Source organism: Gracilinanus agilis, chromosome 2 (genome assembly GCF_016433145.1).
Source record: "Gracilinanus agilis isolate LMUSP501 chromosome 2, AgileGrace, whole genome shotgun sequence".
NCBI lineage: Eukaryota > Metazoa > Chordata > Mammalia > Didelphimorphia > Didelphidae > Gracilinanus > Gracilinanus agilis.
In genome coordinates this window covers 525,248,833-525,265,067 of record NC_058131.1, presented here as the reverse complement: position 1 = coordinate 525,265,067, position 16,235 = coordinate 525,248,833, and the positions used below count along the sequence as shown (strand labels likewise).

The window sequence follows — 16,235 nt, the reverse complement described above, 5'->3', positions numbered from 1 at the left end:
TCCCCCCCCCACTACCCTCCCCGTCTCTGCCGCCAGTCTCTCTTTCCTCCCCATCTCCCCATCAGTACCGGGCATCCCGGCGGGAGGGTAGCCCCGAGGGTCTCAGCACGCTGCCCAGGCCGCGGCTTAGTTCCCCCGCAGGTCGTCGCTACTGCTACCGCTTAGAGAATGCCAATGCCGCCGCCGCCGCTGCCTAAGCTACTGCTACTGCCGCTATTGCTGCTGTTGCTGCTACTGCCGCCGCCGCCGCCGCCGCCGCCGCCGCCGCCACCGCCACAACCAGCCCCTCTTCCCGTCGCGCGTCACGCTACAAGCGTCCCCCATTGGCTGGGGTCCCCTGTCACTCATCCTACACCACCACTAATAAGCCGAATGCCTCCAGGGCCCCGCCCCCGCGCAAGAAGAGGGAAGACAGCGGCGTGTTACCATGGCAGCATGGAGGTTTCCCCTGGCCCTTTTCCCCCTTCTAGTTTTGCCAGAGAATGACAGAGAATCCTTGAACTGAAGGGACCTTGAGAGGTCATGCAATCTATTCCCCTGCCTCCAGCAGAAGCTGCTTTTATCCTTTCCAAAATATAAGACCCTCTTTCCTGTTTTCTACCTTTCAGTGATCCTTTGAAGATCCCTAGGGGACTGGAAAAGGGGTTCCCTTTAATAGGACCCAGTAGGCAAAGTAAAATGGCCAATGCCTTAGGAAGGTGGAAAGACTGTAAAGAATAAGGGGCTTTGTTGGCTTTCTCTTAAGTTTGGATTCCTACAGGGGTCTTCATGAAGTCAAAGTCCTCTCTGTCCCTCTAGGCTCCTTTACAATATGAAATCCCCCTGAGATTATTTTCTCTAATGTAACCTGGCCCTGCTCACAGATCTCAAATCTATTCCTCCTGTGCCACCCAATCTTTCACAGGCCTAGAGTTTGCAGAGTCTACAGTTCCTAACATGCTATACCCACCTTCCTTTGTAAGGACTGAGCATCAATAGTGCTCCTTTTGAATTGAAGACAAAGATTGATATTGCAGTTCTGATATTAGATGGAGGAATAGAAGGGGTAGGTCTTACAAAAGACATGTATCTATGGAGATTTTGACCATAAGATAAGATTCATGACTGTGAGCAATCTCAATATCAGTTTCCTCATCAAAATGGAGCTAATACCTGTAATACCTTCCCCAAGGGACTGTTGTGAGGCTGAAATGAAAAATGTATGTAAAACACTCTGCAAACCTAAAGCAATATATATTGACATCAGCTAGTATTAATATTATTTTTATTACTTAAAACATGGATGGAAGTGAGATCAATGGTGATAAGTATTACATCCCTACCACAGTCTCAGAAATATTTAAACATAGCCCTCCAAAAATGATGTCCCATTCTGGTAAATACCCTATTTCATCCTATAAGAACCCTGTTAGTTCATAGCATGAACTAAGCTAAGTTTGTACTATCTGCTACCCAATCCTCTCTACTATATCTAAACTGGCATCTTCTAGAATATTTTGCCAGGAGTAAAATATAAAGGAATATATGAGAAAGTAACCCATGGACCTTCAAATGTAAATAATTTAATAATAAGCTAATCACCTGGAAGTAATTAAACATCTATTTCTGTAAACCTTTGTTTCTACTCCTATGAATACATATTCATCATTGACTTTGAAATTATTATTTTCTTTTCTCAGCGAGACCACCAACCAAAGTCAGCTCAAACAAAAGTCCTAAAGGAAAAAAGTGGCTTAGCACTTGGAATGAGTTTCCTAAAGTTATTGATTAGGAGATAATGTAATTTTTCCTCACAAGCTAAAGACAATACAGGCAACTGACCTTTGTTCTCAAGCATACCCTGGCCAGGAGCCACCCTTCTCCAAACAATAACAACAATGCTTCAAAAGATCTGTGATTTCATAGATGTGAGTACTCCATCCACTGAGATGGAATGTAACCCTACCACCTCTAATGCAACTCACACACACCTTAGTGGAGAGTACTTCCTGAGTTGCTATGGCAACAAAAAAAATCACCTGGTGGCCAACCTTCTAGGGACAAGCCACTCTGCACTAACCTAGAAGACAAACAGGATCATTATTGTCATGCTATGTTACCCTCTCTGGCTTTGTGCAGATCCCATTATTAAGAAGGGGGTAGATGCTGCTCCTCCTAATTTTATTTATGGTGCCAGGGTCCTATAGAAGATGTGGCAGCTTTGAAAATCTACTAACAAGCTAGATATCCTAGAAGAGAGGGGCAATACTGAAAGTCTTTGTAGCTTTGTAAAAATTGTTCGTGTTTATTGGGGAATGAGGGGTATGGTAGAAGGAATTAGGTAGGTTGCTAAAAATCAAGTGAGTGCCTGATCAATTTGATGAGTTCCCCAGTCAATTTGATGATATTATAGGATAACTCTTTGTTTATAGGTACCCAATGAGCCCCTGCCAATGAAGTGTAAAGATGGCCCACATGGCACTGAGAAGACACAGGGAACTCAAAAACGACTGGTTGACAAACTTAAGTTTATCAAAGCAAGTTAACAAACCAACTCCTTCTCCTCTATACCCCTTCCCCTCTCTCTCCTCCTGTCACCACCCTCTACCCTTCCCTCTCCAAGAGAATTTCATTGGTGGGGGATGGGGGAAGCCACTATCCCCTGGAAAGATAAGGAAAAGCATCTTATAGAAAATGGATTTTCATCTAACCTGTGAAGGAACCTAGGAATTCTAAGAGGCAGAGGTGAGAAAAGAGTTTATCCCAGCCATCTGTCAGATGGATAAAATGTCCTATATGGAGAACAATAAGCAATCCTGTTTGTCTGCAGTATAAAATGATTGAATGAATGAGCATTTATTAAACATTTATTTGTGCCTGGGACTGAGCTGAAACTGCAAATACAAAAAGAAAGACAGTCTCTGTCTTCAAGGAGGTTATGTTCTGATATAGGAGAAAGTACTTAACAAAATGGAGAAAGGGCGAGGGAAGAGTATTTTGATTTGGAAAGATATGAGGACAGAGCCCAGACTCCTAAGATAGTAGACTAACACATCCTTTCCAGAAACAATGACAAAGTTGATTTGATTACTAGGAAAAGGGGGGGAAAGAGTATTCAAGGACAAGATCCAAACAAGGCTGCTAGAGAGAAGATGGCAAGGAAATGAAATGAAGCATGGTTAGAAACTGAGTTTTAGGGGCCCAAGTAAGCCATCCACCTTAATTTTGTAATTCATCAGTTAGGAGAGCAGAGCCCCAGTTCTGAAATAATGAAGGAGAGTCATGTATAATAAGTGTGCTGGAGCCAAACTGTAAATGAATATAAATGCCAAACAAAGGAGTTTGTATTCTATCCTCAGAACAACAGGGAGACTCTGGAGTTTATTGAACAAGGGAGAAATATGATTGTGTCACTTTAGCTAGAGTGTGGAGGATGAACTGAAGAAAAGAGATTTGAAGCAAGGGGGGTAATTAGTAAGCTATATAGTCCAAGTAATAGGTAATAAGGGCTTGTTTAGGGTGATGGTCATGTGAGTGAAAAGGAGATGGATACTAACTCTCTTCTTAATACTTCTTTACTACCTATCCCTAGGACTTCGTTCCTCAGATTAAGACAAAAAAGTCAAGGTCCTTCCCATTGCTAAACAATATGATAACCTGAAAAGCTAGAAAAAAATATTAAATGCCTTGTTAGGTTCTATGCAATTATACTCCATCAATAATTAATCACTAAATTATCTACAGTAGCTTGAATTAGAAAATACTCTGAGATGAAGTGGTTGTCTCCTGTGGCTCCATTGTGTATTATAAAGAGGGAATTGTGAGCAAAATACTTTTACTGCTTCTTAGGGTTGCTAGAAACTATTAGAGGGGTCATCTAGTCCATAAAAGTACATTCAGGTAATACTTTATTTACAACGTGTCAGGTAAATAAGACTATCCTGTTTCTGAAGACTTACAGAGAAGAATATTCCATCATTTCATGTGTTTAACTCATTTTAAAGTTTGACATACCTCATTGTCAAGAATTTTCCTTTTATCTAAATTAAATCCTTCCTTGGTTCACTCTCCTCCACCCCCTCCACAGTGTTCTTAATGAGGATCTTAAGAAAACCTAAATGAATTCTCAGTTGTGTGGCAAAACTTCTAATACTCCCATCCAACTCTGCAAATTTATGATTTTATTCAGTCACATTTATTAAGTGCCTATTCTGTGCTCAGCACTATGCCATGCTATATGCAGTAATTTTTAAATTCTTCAATATTTGAATGTTGTTATTGCCTATTCTCAGAACTCTCTGAAATCATCTGAGAAAATTTAGCCTTTCCTTTTGAGATCCTATATTCTAACCTTGATCAACTCTGTGAATATGCTGGCAATCAAAGCAGTACTTTTGTGGAGGCCCATAAGCTAAGTTTTATAGATTACTTAGAAGTCTGCTGCCTCCCTGATGAACTTTTGGTGGAGCTATGAATTGATCCTGTTACAGAATCTGGAACTATTGTCAAAATATTACTAAACTGACCATACCCTATGCCCATGTTGGCAAACCTATGGCATGTATGCCAGAGCATGCTGGAAGGGGCTGCTTCCTTCCCCGCCCCTCTGCCCAGCAGCCCAATGGAAGCACTTCCTCCCTCCCCTGTCTGGGGTAAGGCATAGGGGATGGGTGGTTCACATGTGGCATGAGGGTTGCAGTTTGGACACTCAGTCTCTAAAAAGATTCACCAGCACTGTCCTATGCTATGCCACTACTATACCTATAACTCCAAAGAGATCAAAGAAAGAAGAAAAAAAACCTATAGGTACAACAACATTTATAGCAGGGGTTTTTTTGTAGTAGCCAAAAATTAGAATCTAACATGGCGTTCTCCTATAGGGAATGGTTAAACAAATTATGGCATGTGAATGTAATGGAACATTATTACACAATAAGAAATGATAAATTGGGTAGTTTTTGAGAGAATACCTCTATGAAATGATGTGAAGCAAAGTAAACAGAACTAGAACAATTTATACAACAACATCATAGAGAAAAACAACATTGAAAGGCTTGAAAATTCTGACTAATGCAATGATGTCCAATGCAATGAGTCCAGAAGACAGAAGAGGAACATGCTCCTCACCTCCTAGCCAGGGAGATGATGTACTTAAAACACAAAGAGAGGGATACATTTTCTGGCATGACCAATGTGAGAATTTATTTTACGAGACCATGAAGGTTTATGATAAGGATTTTATTTGGGGGAGTTGATTGGGGTAGGGAAGATTGGGGTGTGGAGTCAGAGAGGCAGATTACAAATGCATGTAAAAGGGGCAGCTAGATAGCTCAATGGATATTGTGCCAGGTCTGAACTTGGAAAGGTTTGGGTTTAACTCTGGCCTCAAACACTTCCAAACTGGGCAAGTCACTTAAGCCCAATTGCTTAAACCTAATTGCTCTTCTGCCTAGGAACTGATACTTAATATCATCTCTAAGACAAAAGATTAGGGGTTTTTATACACATAAAAATAAATATATAGATCCATTTAATAAGAAACAAACTTCATGCCTTTATCTCATGATACTTCAAAATAAGATAAAACATTGAATGAGATAACCAAAAAACTGAAATTAATTAGATCTTAACAGACAGGAAACAAGTAAATTACAGATAAGAGTCTGAGACAGCATAGTGTAGGGGAAAGATCCCTGGGTCAGGTTTAGCTACTTAGTGGCTTATGATGATGAATAAATCATTTCCCATCCTTGAGCCTCAATTTCCTCATCTACAAAATGGGAATAAATATACTTGTACTATCTACCTCTATTGTAAGCTTTGGGTTTTTTTAAATCTTAAGGTATTATAGAAATGAGAATTATTTAAGAATAAGCTGTCCATGTGTCTCCAGATGATCAAGTGGGAGAGCAAAAAGAAAACCTATCACCAAATGAAAAGGATAAGGATAAAGATGAGAAAACACTGTATTCAATTACAATGGCTCCAATTCTATCTATTTAAATTACCTTTTTAATGAGAAAACTGAAAATGGGTAAAAGAAAAGACAATGACTAATTGTTGCCATTTCTTAGAAAAGCTAAACTTATATCAAACAATTGTCACTATAAAGTGATGCACATGCTCTGAAATGCAGAGTAAGAGTCCTTTTGTTAAACGTCATCAGGCTCTTTCAGAAGAAAGCTCACCAAACATGCATGCTACTAGCACTGAACTCTCATTAACCAATCTCCCATATTACTAGGAACATCCCATTGTGTGAAGGAAGGTCAGACTTGAACCAGGGAGATAAATTAGGAGGATGTTGCAATAGTCAAGGGCCTAGGTGAAAGGTGATAAAGACCTAAACAAGAGTGGTGGCCATGTGAATGAAGAAAAATGGATGGATACAGGAGACATTGTGGAGGTAGAATAAAAAAGATTTGATTGTTGAAGAGCTTATGAAAAGACAGGCCCATTGTTTCGGAGCTGTGAATTGGGCCATCCATTCTGTAAAGCAATTTGGACTATATAAAAAGAGTCAGTGCTAAGCAACTTACTCCATTAAGGTCAATGGCATAAAGAAAAGTTCTAAATAGAGTAAAATATGTATAGCAGCATGTTTCATTGCAACAAAGACATAGAAAGAAAGTGCCCATTGATGAGGCTAAACAAATTATGTTATATAAATGAAATGGGATATTATTCTGCCATAAGAAACAATGATATCAGATGAATGCAGAAATGTGAAGACTTATGTAAACTGATACACAATGAAGTAAAAGCAGAACAAGAAATACCATAAAAAGGACTACAGTGATACAAAAAGAAAGAACAACAAAAGAGTTTAATGCGGCAATATTTTAATGACTAAGCTTGCCCAAAAAACAGTTATGAGAAAGCAGCTATCCTCAATTCTTTGCAGAGGTGAGGGACCATGGGTGTGGTCTCCTATATGTGACATATTTCAATATGTTAGTTCTGCTAAACTTTTATTTATTATAGCAGTCCTCTGGGAATCATGAGAAGAGAAACACAACTGGAAACACAAGAGATGTACAAAGAAAATATTTCAATAATATGCAACTAATTAGATATGTGAGGTGAAGGAAAGTGAAGAATTGAAATTACTACAAAACTTAGCGAGGATGACTAGAAGTATAATGATCCCTTCAACAAATAGAAGGAAGTTGAGAAGTCAAGGGAGTTTGCAGGAGTTGGGAGAAGAAAATGAGGTTTATTTTAAATGTGTTGAGATTGAGATGCCTATAGAACATTGAATTTAAAATGTCCATTAGTTAGTATGCAGGACTCTTCCAGCTCAAGAGAGAGACTAGGAATGGATGTATAGGTTCTGGAGTCATTTGCAAAGAGATAATTAAATCTATAGGAACTGAGGAGGAGAGATTATAAAGGAGGAGCAGAGTCAAATACAGACCCTTGAGGAATCTCTCAATGAGGGAATATTTTACATATATGACCCAGTAGTGCAGTCTGAGAAGAGAGTGGCCATATAGAAGGAAAGTCTAATGCAAAAATTTTTTTAAGCCAAAGAGGAGAGAGTATTTAAGAGGAAAGGCCTTTGTTGACTGAAAGGCCAAGAAATATGAAGATTGAAAAAAGGCCATTAGGAGATCATAGATTCCATCCTAGCCCGGAAAATAGAGAAGGCCCTTCCAGAAGACCCAGGGTTGTCTTCTCAGCCCCCAGAGCTCCTAGCCAGTCCAGCAATACCAGGTTTCCCATAGATCACAGCCTCAAGCTCAGACCCAGAAGCGATATGAACTTATAACACCATCTTTCCACAGAATAGAGCACAGACATAAACATGAATGTGGACTACTGTATAGAACATTTCAATATGTTGGTTAATTTTGCTGAACTTTTCCTTTTTTCCTGTAATTATTTTTAACCATTTATTAATATTCATTTTTAACATGGTTACATGATTCATGCTCCTACTTTCCCCTTCACCCCCCACTCTCCCCCCACCCATGGCCAATGCACATTTCCACTGGTTTTAACATGTGTCATTGATCAAGACTTATTTCCAAATTGTTGATAGTTGCATTGGTGTGGTAGTTTCGAGTCTACATCCCCAATCATGTCCACCTCAACCCATGTGTTCAAGCAGTTGTTTTTCTTATATGTTTCCTCTCCTGTAGTTCTTCCTCTGAATGTGCGTAGCGTTCTTTACCATAAATCCCTCAGAACTGCCCTGTGTCATTGCATTGCTGCTGGTATAGAAGTCCATTACATTCAATTTTACCATAGTATATCAGTCTCTGTGTACCGTGTTCTTCTGGCTCTGCTCCTTTCGCTCTGCATCAGTTCCTGGAGTTCTTTCCAGTTCACATGGAATTCCTCCAGTTTATTATTCCTTTTAGCACAATAGTATTCCATCACCAGCATATACCACAATTTGTTCAGCCATTCCCCAATTGAAGGACCTACCCTCATTTTCCAGTTTTTTGCCACCACAAAAAGTGCAGCTATAAATATTTTTGTACAAGTCTGTTTATCTATGATCTCTTTGGGGTACAAACCCAACAATGGTATGGCTGGATCAAAGGGCAAGCATTCTTTTATAGCCCTTTGAGCATAGTTCCAAATTGCCAGCCAGAATGGTTGGATCAGTTCACAGCTCCGCCAGCAATACATTAATGTCCCAATTTTGCCACATCCCCTCCAGCATTCATTACTCTCCCCTTCTTTCATTTTAGTCAATCTGCTAGGTGTGAGGTGATACCTCAGAGTTGTTTTGATTTGCATTTCTCTGATTATTAGAGATTTGGAACACTTTCTCATGTGCTTATTGATACTTTTGATTTCTTTACCTGAAAATTGTCTATTCGTGTCTCTTGCCCATTTATCAATTGGGGAATGGCTTGATTTTTTTATACAACTGATTTAACTCCTTGTATATTTGAGTAATTAGACCCCTGTCAGAATTTTTTGTTATAAAGATTTTTCCCCAATTTGTTGTTTCCCTTCTGATTTTGGCTGCATTGTTTTTGTTTGTTTTTTAGTTTTTTAGCTTTTTAGTTTAATATAATCAAAACCATTTAATTTACATTTTGTAATTTTCTCTAACTCTTGCTTGGTTTTAAAATCTTTCCTTTCCCAGAGATCTGACAGGTATACTATTCTGTGTTCACTTAACTTATTTATAGTTTCCCTCTTTATATTCAAGTCATTTACCCATTCTGAATTTATCTTGGTGTAGGGTATGAGATGTTGATCTAAACCTAATTTCTCCCATATTGTTTTCCAAATTTCCCAGCAGTTTTTGTCAAATAGTGGATTCATTTCCCAAAAGTTGGGCTCTTTGGGTTTATCATACACTGTCTTGCTGATATTATTTACCCCAAGTCTATTCCACTGATCCTCCCTTCTGTCCTCTTATTCTTTTTCATTAAGGATGGACTTGGGAGAGGTGGGGGAAGAGGGACACACCCAGGAAAGGGCTAAGCCAGCAAGACAGTTGTTCTAAACCTGCTGACCCTTCTATCTAGCTGACAGTGGCTGGGATCACCTACTAAACTGGAGGTAGCTGTAGTATCTACACACAAACTGGGCCTGTAACGTGGAAAGCCTTGGTGGGAAACAAACATTGGACAGGATTTGCTGAAAGCTTGCAGCTTCCTGGCTCAAGCTACCCTTGAGATCTTTGAAGAGCACAGTAATACATAAAAACATATCAACCCAGGCCCAACCGAAGTTCACTGATATTATTAGCTCTAACACAAAGTTCCAATCTGGGAAGTAAGGCTAAAATAATGAGTAAACAAATAACAAAAAAAAGCTAAAGAATTATCAGAATGTCAGGAACTCCTAAGACATAAACCCAGAAAAAAAAACCTCCAAAACAAGTACAAAGTATCAAAGGAAAAAACATAGGTTGACTATATGATCAATTAAAACACCTAAAAAAATAAAGAGCTTTAACATGATATTGTTAATGAAATGAAAGTAACAGAAAAAAAATTTCAAAAGAAATGAAAGCTTTGATGGAAAAACTTGGAAAGGGAATGAACAACTTAGTGTAAGTGGTATAAAATATTTCCCAAGTATAAGACTACCTGAAATTTTAGAACAGACAGAACAGAAGTTAACTCCATGAGGCAACAAAAAAAATTGGAATAAAGTTAAAAGATCAGAAAAAATGCAAGTTAGCTCATATCAAAAACAACTGACTTGAAAAAAGATGGAAGAGAAAAAAATTTAAGTCACTGTACTACCTGAACTCTATGGCCAAAAAAGGGGCCTGGATATTATATTTCAAGAATTCATGAAAGAAAACTACCCAGACATATTAGGGCCAGGTGGGAAGGAGGAAAGGAATAAGCATTTATGAAGCACCTAATTATATGCCAGGCACTATTCAGTGGGGTTTTTTTTTCAAATATTTCATTTGATTCTCACAACAACCCTGGTAAGCAAATTTAATTAGTATCCTCATTTTACAGTTGAGGAAATGGAGGTAAACAAGGGTTAAGTGATTTGCCTAGGCTTACACATTTAGTAAGTGTCTGAAGCTATATTTGAACTCAGGTTTTCCTGAGTCCAGGTCCAGCTTTCTATCTTCTGCACCACCAGCTGTCTCAAGAGGACAAAAGGGCAAAGTAAAAATAGAAAGGATCTCCCAGTCACCTCCTAAAAGAAAACTTCAAAATTAAAATTCAATAAACATCATAGTCTAAATCTAGAGAGTCTGAGATTTAAAAAAAATAGTGCAAGCAGCCAGAAATTAAGAAATTCAAATACCAAGGAACCACAGTCAAGATTACATAATATTTAGTAGTCACCACTATAAAAAAGCATGGAATGTAATATTCCAATAAGCAAAAGATGTAGCCTTGCAATAAAAAAATAACCAGAAAAATTAAGTATAAATCTACAGGACAAAAAGCAGACCTTGGACCTCCAAGAATTCCTGATGTGAAGACCAGACCCAAGTAGAAATTCTACAATCCAAACATGGAAGTAAATAGAAACAAAAAAAAAAAAAAAAAAAAAAAAGGAAAATACAAGTGAGCAGAAAAGATTTGGAGGAAAGACTATATAAGAATGTCATAAGGATGAAGTATAAGCATTCTAATGGAGAGAAGAAGATGAAGCATGCCCTAAGAACCCTAGTTATCCACTAATGCATTGCTGGTGGAGTTGTGAATTGGTCCAACCATTCTAGAAGGCAATTTGGAACTATGCCCAAAGGACTTTAAAAGACTGCCTGCCCTTTGATCCAGCCATATCACTGCTGGGTTTGTACCCCCAAAGAGATAAGGAAAAAGACCTGTACAAAAATATGTAGTGCAAAAGGGTGCATATCAACCCTGCAAAGCCTTATTGCAGAGTTTCTGACAGCTGAAAAGGGTTTAGAATCCTGAGGTTAGTCAGTTGACCCTGGGGACTTGATGAGAGTGGAAGGACAACTGAGCTCTATCTTTGGATTGAAAACTTGGCCTATATTCTGCAGCTTTTCTCTTAAAATTTGTTAGCTTAACTATTTCCTTTAGATCTCCCTAACCTCCCCTATTCCCAATCATCATTTTCCCTTCCTAAATTTCTTGGGTTTTTTGAAAGGAGGGTGGATCTGGGTGGTAGCTTTCAAACTTGGTAGAGTTAGTTTCCCCGTAGTCAAATAGGGATTACCCTTGTTAAAAATTATCTCTTGAATCATTGTATCCAACTTTCCTAACCCTATAGGCTACAAAACCTCTCCGGGCTTAGTTAAGCAGGTCCTTTCTCAGTCTCACATTCCTGTCTCCCTCCCCCACCTGAAGCTTTCTTTAGGCGGCTGTTAGACTTACCTTGTATCCCTCCATCCCTTCCAATCAACCCTAAAATTCAATAAACCCTGTTTGTCACTTAATCAAACCTTTGACTGGTTCATTAGTTGATTGATAAGAGAGGGAGAAAGGGAGAAAGGAATAATATTGTCTCTGGGTCCTGAAGGGAATTGGAGGCATCCATTTTGGAGGAAGTGTAATCTCAATACTTCCTCTAGACTCTTCCTTTGTGAACCTGAGAAACTGACTAGAAAGCCCTCTATTCAGTTTCAAGCCATTCTTGGCTGGCCCTAACCTTTGTCTGTAGAAGTGCCCTTCCTACTTGAAGGGCTCAGTCTTTTTCCCTTCAGTGTCTTTGTCTCAAACCTGTGTCCCAGTCTGTGTCTCCCAGGCTGCAGCTGCCTGCCCAAAATACCTCATCCTCTCCCTTGCAACTCTTTATACCTCCATGGTTATATTCCCTAAACTCAGTCATTCCCTTACTTCTCCTACCACCTCAATTTACCACCTTCACCATTGTACCTTCCTTATCCACTTTACTGCCTTAGGGATCCACAAACCCTAGCCACAGTGACTTATCCCCTATTCACACTACCTTTAGTCCCTTACCTGCCTTATCCCCTATTACAACCTTACCTCTGCCTTAATTTCCCTATTACCTCTAGCCTATTCCAGCATTACAACCAGTTTAATTACTATACTAGCTTAATCCCCTTATAACAAATATTCATAGCCACACTCTTTGTGGTGGCAAAAAACTGGAAAAAGGGGGGGGGGTGTCCATTGATTGGGGAATGGCTGAACAAATTGTGGTATCTGATGGTGATGGAATACTATTGTGCTGAAAGGAATAAAGAACTGGTGGGATTCCATGTGAACTGGAACAACCTCCAGGAATTGACGCAGAGCAAAAGGAGCAGAACCAGGAGAACATTATACACAGAGGCTGACACACTGTGGCACAATCAAAGGTAATGGACTTCTCTACTAGCAGCAATGCAATGATCCAGGACAATTCTGAGGGACTTATAAGAAAGAATGCTATCCACATCCAGAGAAAGAACTGTGGGAGTAGAAAAGCTAAAGAAAAACATATGCTTGATCACATGGCTCAATGGGGATATGATTGGGGATGTTGACTTTAAATGATCACTCTATTGCAAATATTCATACTAGGGAAATAGGTTTTGAACAATGAGACATGTAAAACCCGGTGGAATTGCTTGTTGGCTCTGGGAGGGGGGAGAAAGGAGGAGAGGAAAAGAACATGAATCATATAACCATGGGAAAATATTCTAACTTAATTAATTAAATGAAAAATGAAAAATAATTAAAATTTTTAAAGAACCATAGTCATCAAGGATCATATGATGAGTCAAATAAAATAGATGGCTCAGAAGTGATGTCTGTTATGTTTTGATGGCCTTAAACTAGAAACTAAGTAACTTAATCCTAAAGAATTGGTAGGTTAACACACAAATCATTGAAATGGAAAAATAATTTCATAAAAGATAATGACAATGATGAGAGAATATACTAAAAATGTTGGAATATATCCTAAGGATTAAAATACCCTGAGGAAGAGACAGGAAGCATCATGAGCTAGGCAAATCAAATCACAACCATTAATTTGACCAACATCTACCCTCAAACCATGATGAGGAGAGCCTAGGACCCTGTACCAACAGTCTTAAGAAAAGCAATGTCTCTCAAACTGTTAGGCCTCCTTGCAGTCTAACCAGCGTAACCATCATTGAATGTAGAAATAATCAGAAGGAGGGGCACCTTCTTCAACATCATGAGCAATAATGACTGACCTACTACCACCAACAGGCAGATAAGTAAAAGTCTTGGAAGTGGCAGGACCCCTAGAGTTGGACCAGTAGCCCTATTGGCAGTCACAGCCATCATTTGAGGAAGCAACTCTGTAAAGAATGGTCAACCATTCCTACCACCTGCCAAGTGTCACTGACAGCACAAACAAGTCTACCTAGCTAAAACAGCAAGACACCCTGAAGAAAAGACAAGAGGAAGCATGTGCCAGACAACTCAAATCACAACCTTGACCACCATTCCCTTTCATATCCAGAAGGAGGCATCTCAAGAACTAAAACCGAAGAGAATTTAGAACAACATTAATATTCCAAGAAGCAAGGAGTGACCTCTGTAGGACACAAACCCAGAAGCATATGAGACAAAGACTCATCCAGTAGTGATTCTACCTTTGAAGACTGGTGGGCCAATACTAAATAGGAAATGAATTAAGTTATGAGCCTACTTCCCCAGAAAATTGAGGCAATATAAGGGAGATGGAGGAAATGCTTGTATGGTTGTTCTTGTTTTGACATATTTGAAGTAAATATTCCTTTGTAAAAGCTAATCAGTGTTAAGTGGTTAAATGGAACAGGAGATTGATATAGTAAGGAATACAACTAATAAGGGCTTGAGGCGATGGTCTTACAGGGGAAAGATACTCCAGGCCTTCAGGGTTACCCTTGAGAACTTTTTTTTAAAATTTGATGATATTTTCCTTTCCCCCCAATTACATATAAAAAGAATTTTTAACATTTTTAAAAATTTTGAATCCTGAATTCTCTGTCCTTCCCTCCCCTCCCTCTTTGCTGAGACGGCAATCTTACAGAGTTTACATTTGCAATCATATAAAACATTTTTTCACAGTAATTCTTTTGTGAAGAAAACTCAAACAAAAAATAAAGAAAGTGAAATATAGTATACCTTGGTCTGGATTCAGAATCCATCAGTTCATTCTCTGGAGGCAGATAGCATTTTTCTTTTTTTGTTATTCTTTGTTTTTATTTTGTGCATAAGAGCATTTTTAATATTATATTTTATGACTGCACAATATTTTGTTTGTTTTTTAATTTATTTTATTTTTGTGTATTTATTTATTTGTTTTTAAGCATTTTTCCATGGTTACATGATTCATGTTCTTTCCCTCCCCTTTTCCCTCCCCCTCCTGTAGCCAATAAGCAATTCTACTGGGTTATACATGTATTACCACTCAATATCTATTTCCATATTCATTTTTTAATAATCTTTTAAAAATCAAAACCCCAAATCCTATACCATATAAATGAGTGATAAATCATGTTTTTCTTCTACATTTCTACTCCCATAGTTCTTTCTCTCAATGTGGAGAGAATTCTTCCTCATAAGTCCCTTGGGATTGTCCTGTATTATCCCATTGCTCAGAGAGCATTTTTCATTATGAGTCCTTTGGAATTGTCTTAGATCATTGTATTGCTGAGAATAGCTACATTATTCACAATTCTTCATTGAACAATATTGCAGTTGCTGTGGTTCTGCTTACTTCAATCTGCATCAGTTAGTATAAGTCTTTCCAGGTTTTTCTGAAATTATCCTGTTCATCATTTCTTATAGCACAATAGTATCCCATTATAGTTGTATAACATGACTTCCTCAGCCATTCCCCATTTGGTGAGTATCCCCTCACTTTCTAATACTTCAACACCACAAAAAGAGCTGCTTTATATATTTTTGTAAATATAGGTCGCTTTCCTTCTTTTTTATCTCTTTGGCGTACAGACTTAGTAAAGGTACTGTTGTTACCTTTGAGAATTCTAGGGCAGATGTGACAGCCTGACTGTATAAGAGGAGCCTGAACACACACACCTCATTAGGGTATTCAATTAGCTCAGCTGCTGGCAAAAGAAGTGATCAATCCGCACTTTCAACATAAAGCATATTTATTACAAAGCAAATAACTATATAAATGTAACTCAAGTTTGAATCCAGTTGCAAAAAGAAAAAAATTCACAATACTGGTGGATTGTGTCCTTCTAATGTGGATGGAGTGAAAACAGAGTCCATATTCCACTTCAGATCTGGTCCTTTCTGCCTCCACTGCCTGTCATACCAGGGTTATTGCATTTACAGAGTTTTCTGCTTACTTTGGGTACTTTTCAGGGCTGGCCTGATAACGGTTGACACATGCTGTCAAAAACTATGACTCTCTGATACTCTTACAGTCTCACAGTTGTGTCTTCCTCCTTGTTTCCAACCATCTCCCCTCTCTTTCTATCTACATCTGCATCACTGGTCACAGGACAGCAGAGAAAAAGGACTCCCCACATTAGACATGTCCATTATATCAGCAAAGTCAAGGAAGTAGAAAAATGTAGGATGTGTATGGAGGACAATGTCAATGCATTTAGTATCATTTTCAGATGATGGGGAACTGAGCTCTGTTACAAAGGAACAGATCATGGCTCCTGGGCCAAATCTGATGATTATCTCATATATCCCCTTGAATGTACTTTGTGTTCTGGTTCTTGAGTATAAGATACAACTGTGGAAAAGAGACTAGTGGAAAATAAACATAAAATCATAATTCCTCACTGTCTTACCCTGAAGAACAGCAGTCTAGAAAAAGAAGATGATATCAGATTATCAGAGATTTCGATAGCCAGAATAACGTATCTGAACTTCATTCAATAGGAAAAA

The 16,235-nt window shown here is 38.6% G+C and overlaps 1 protein-coding gene across 1 annotated transcript in view; it reads right to left on the bottom strand.

Moving 5' to 3' along the window:
* The window catches only part of TP53BP1 (tumor protein p53 binding protein 1), a 127,288-nt gene extending 127,207 nt beyond the window's left edge, over positions 1-81 (bottom strand). The window contains exon 1 of the mRNA XM_044660015.1: positions 69-81. Within this exon, the coding sequence (XP_044515950.1) occupies positions 69-75 (7 nt within the window). The 5' untranslated portion in view covers positions 76-81. The remainder of the gene's footprint in view (positions 1-68) is intronic.
* Positions 82-16,235: the final 16,154 nt, after the last annotated feature.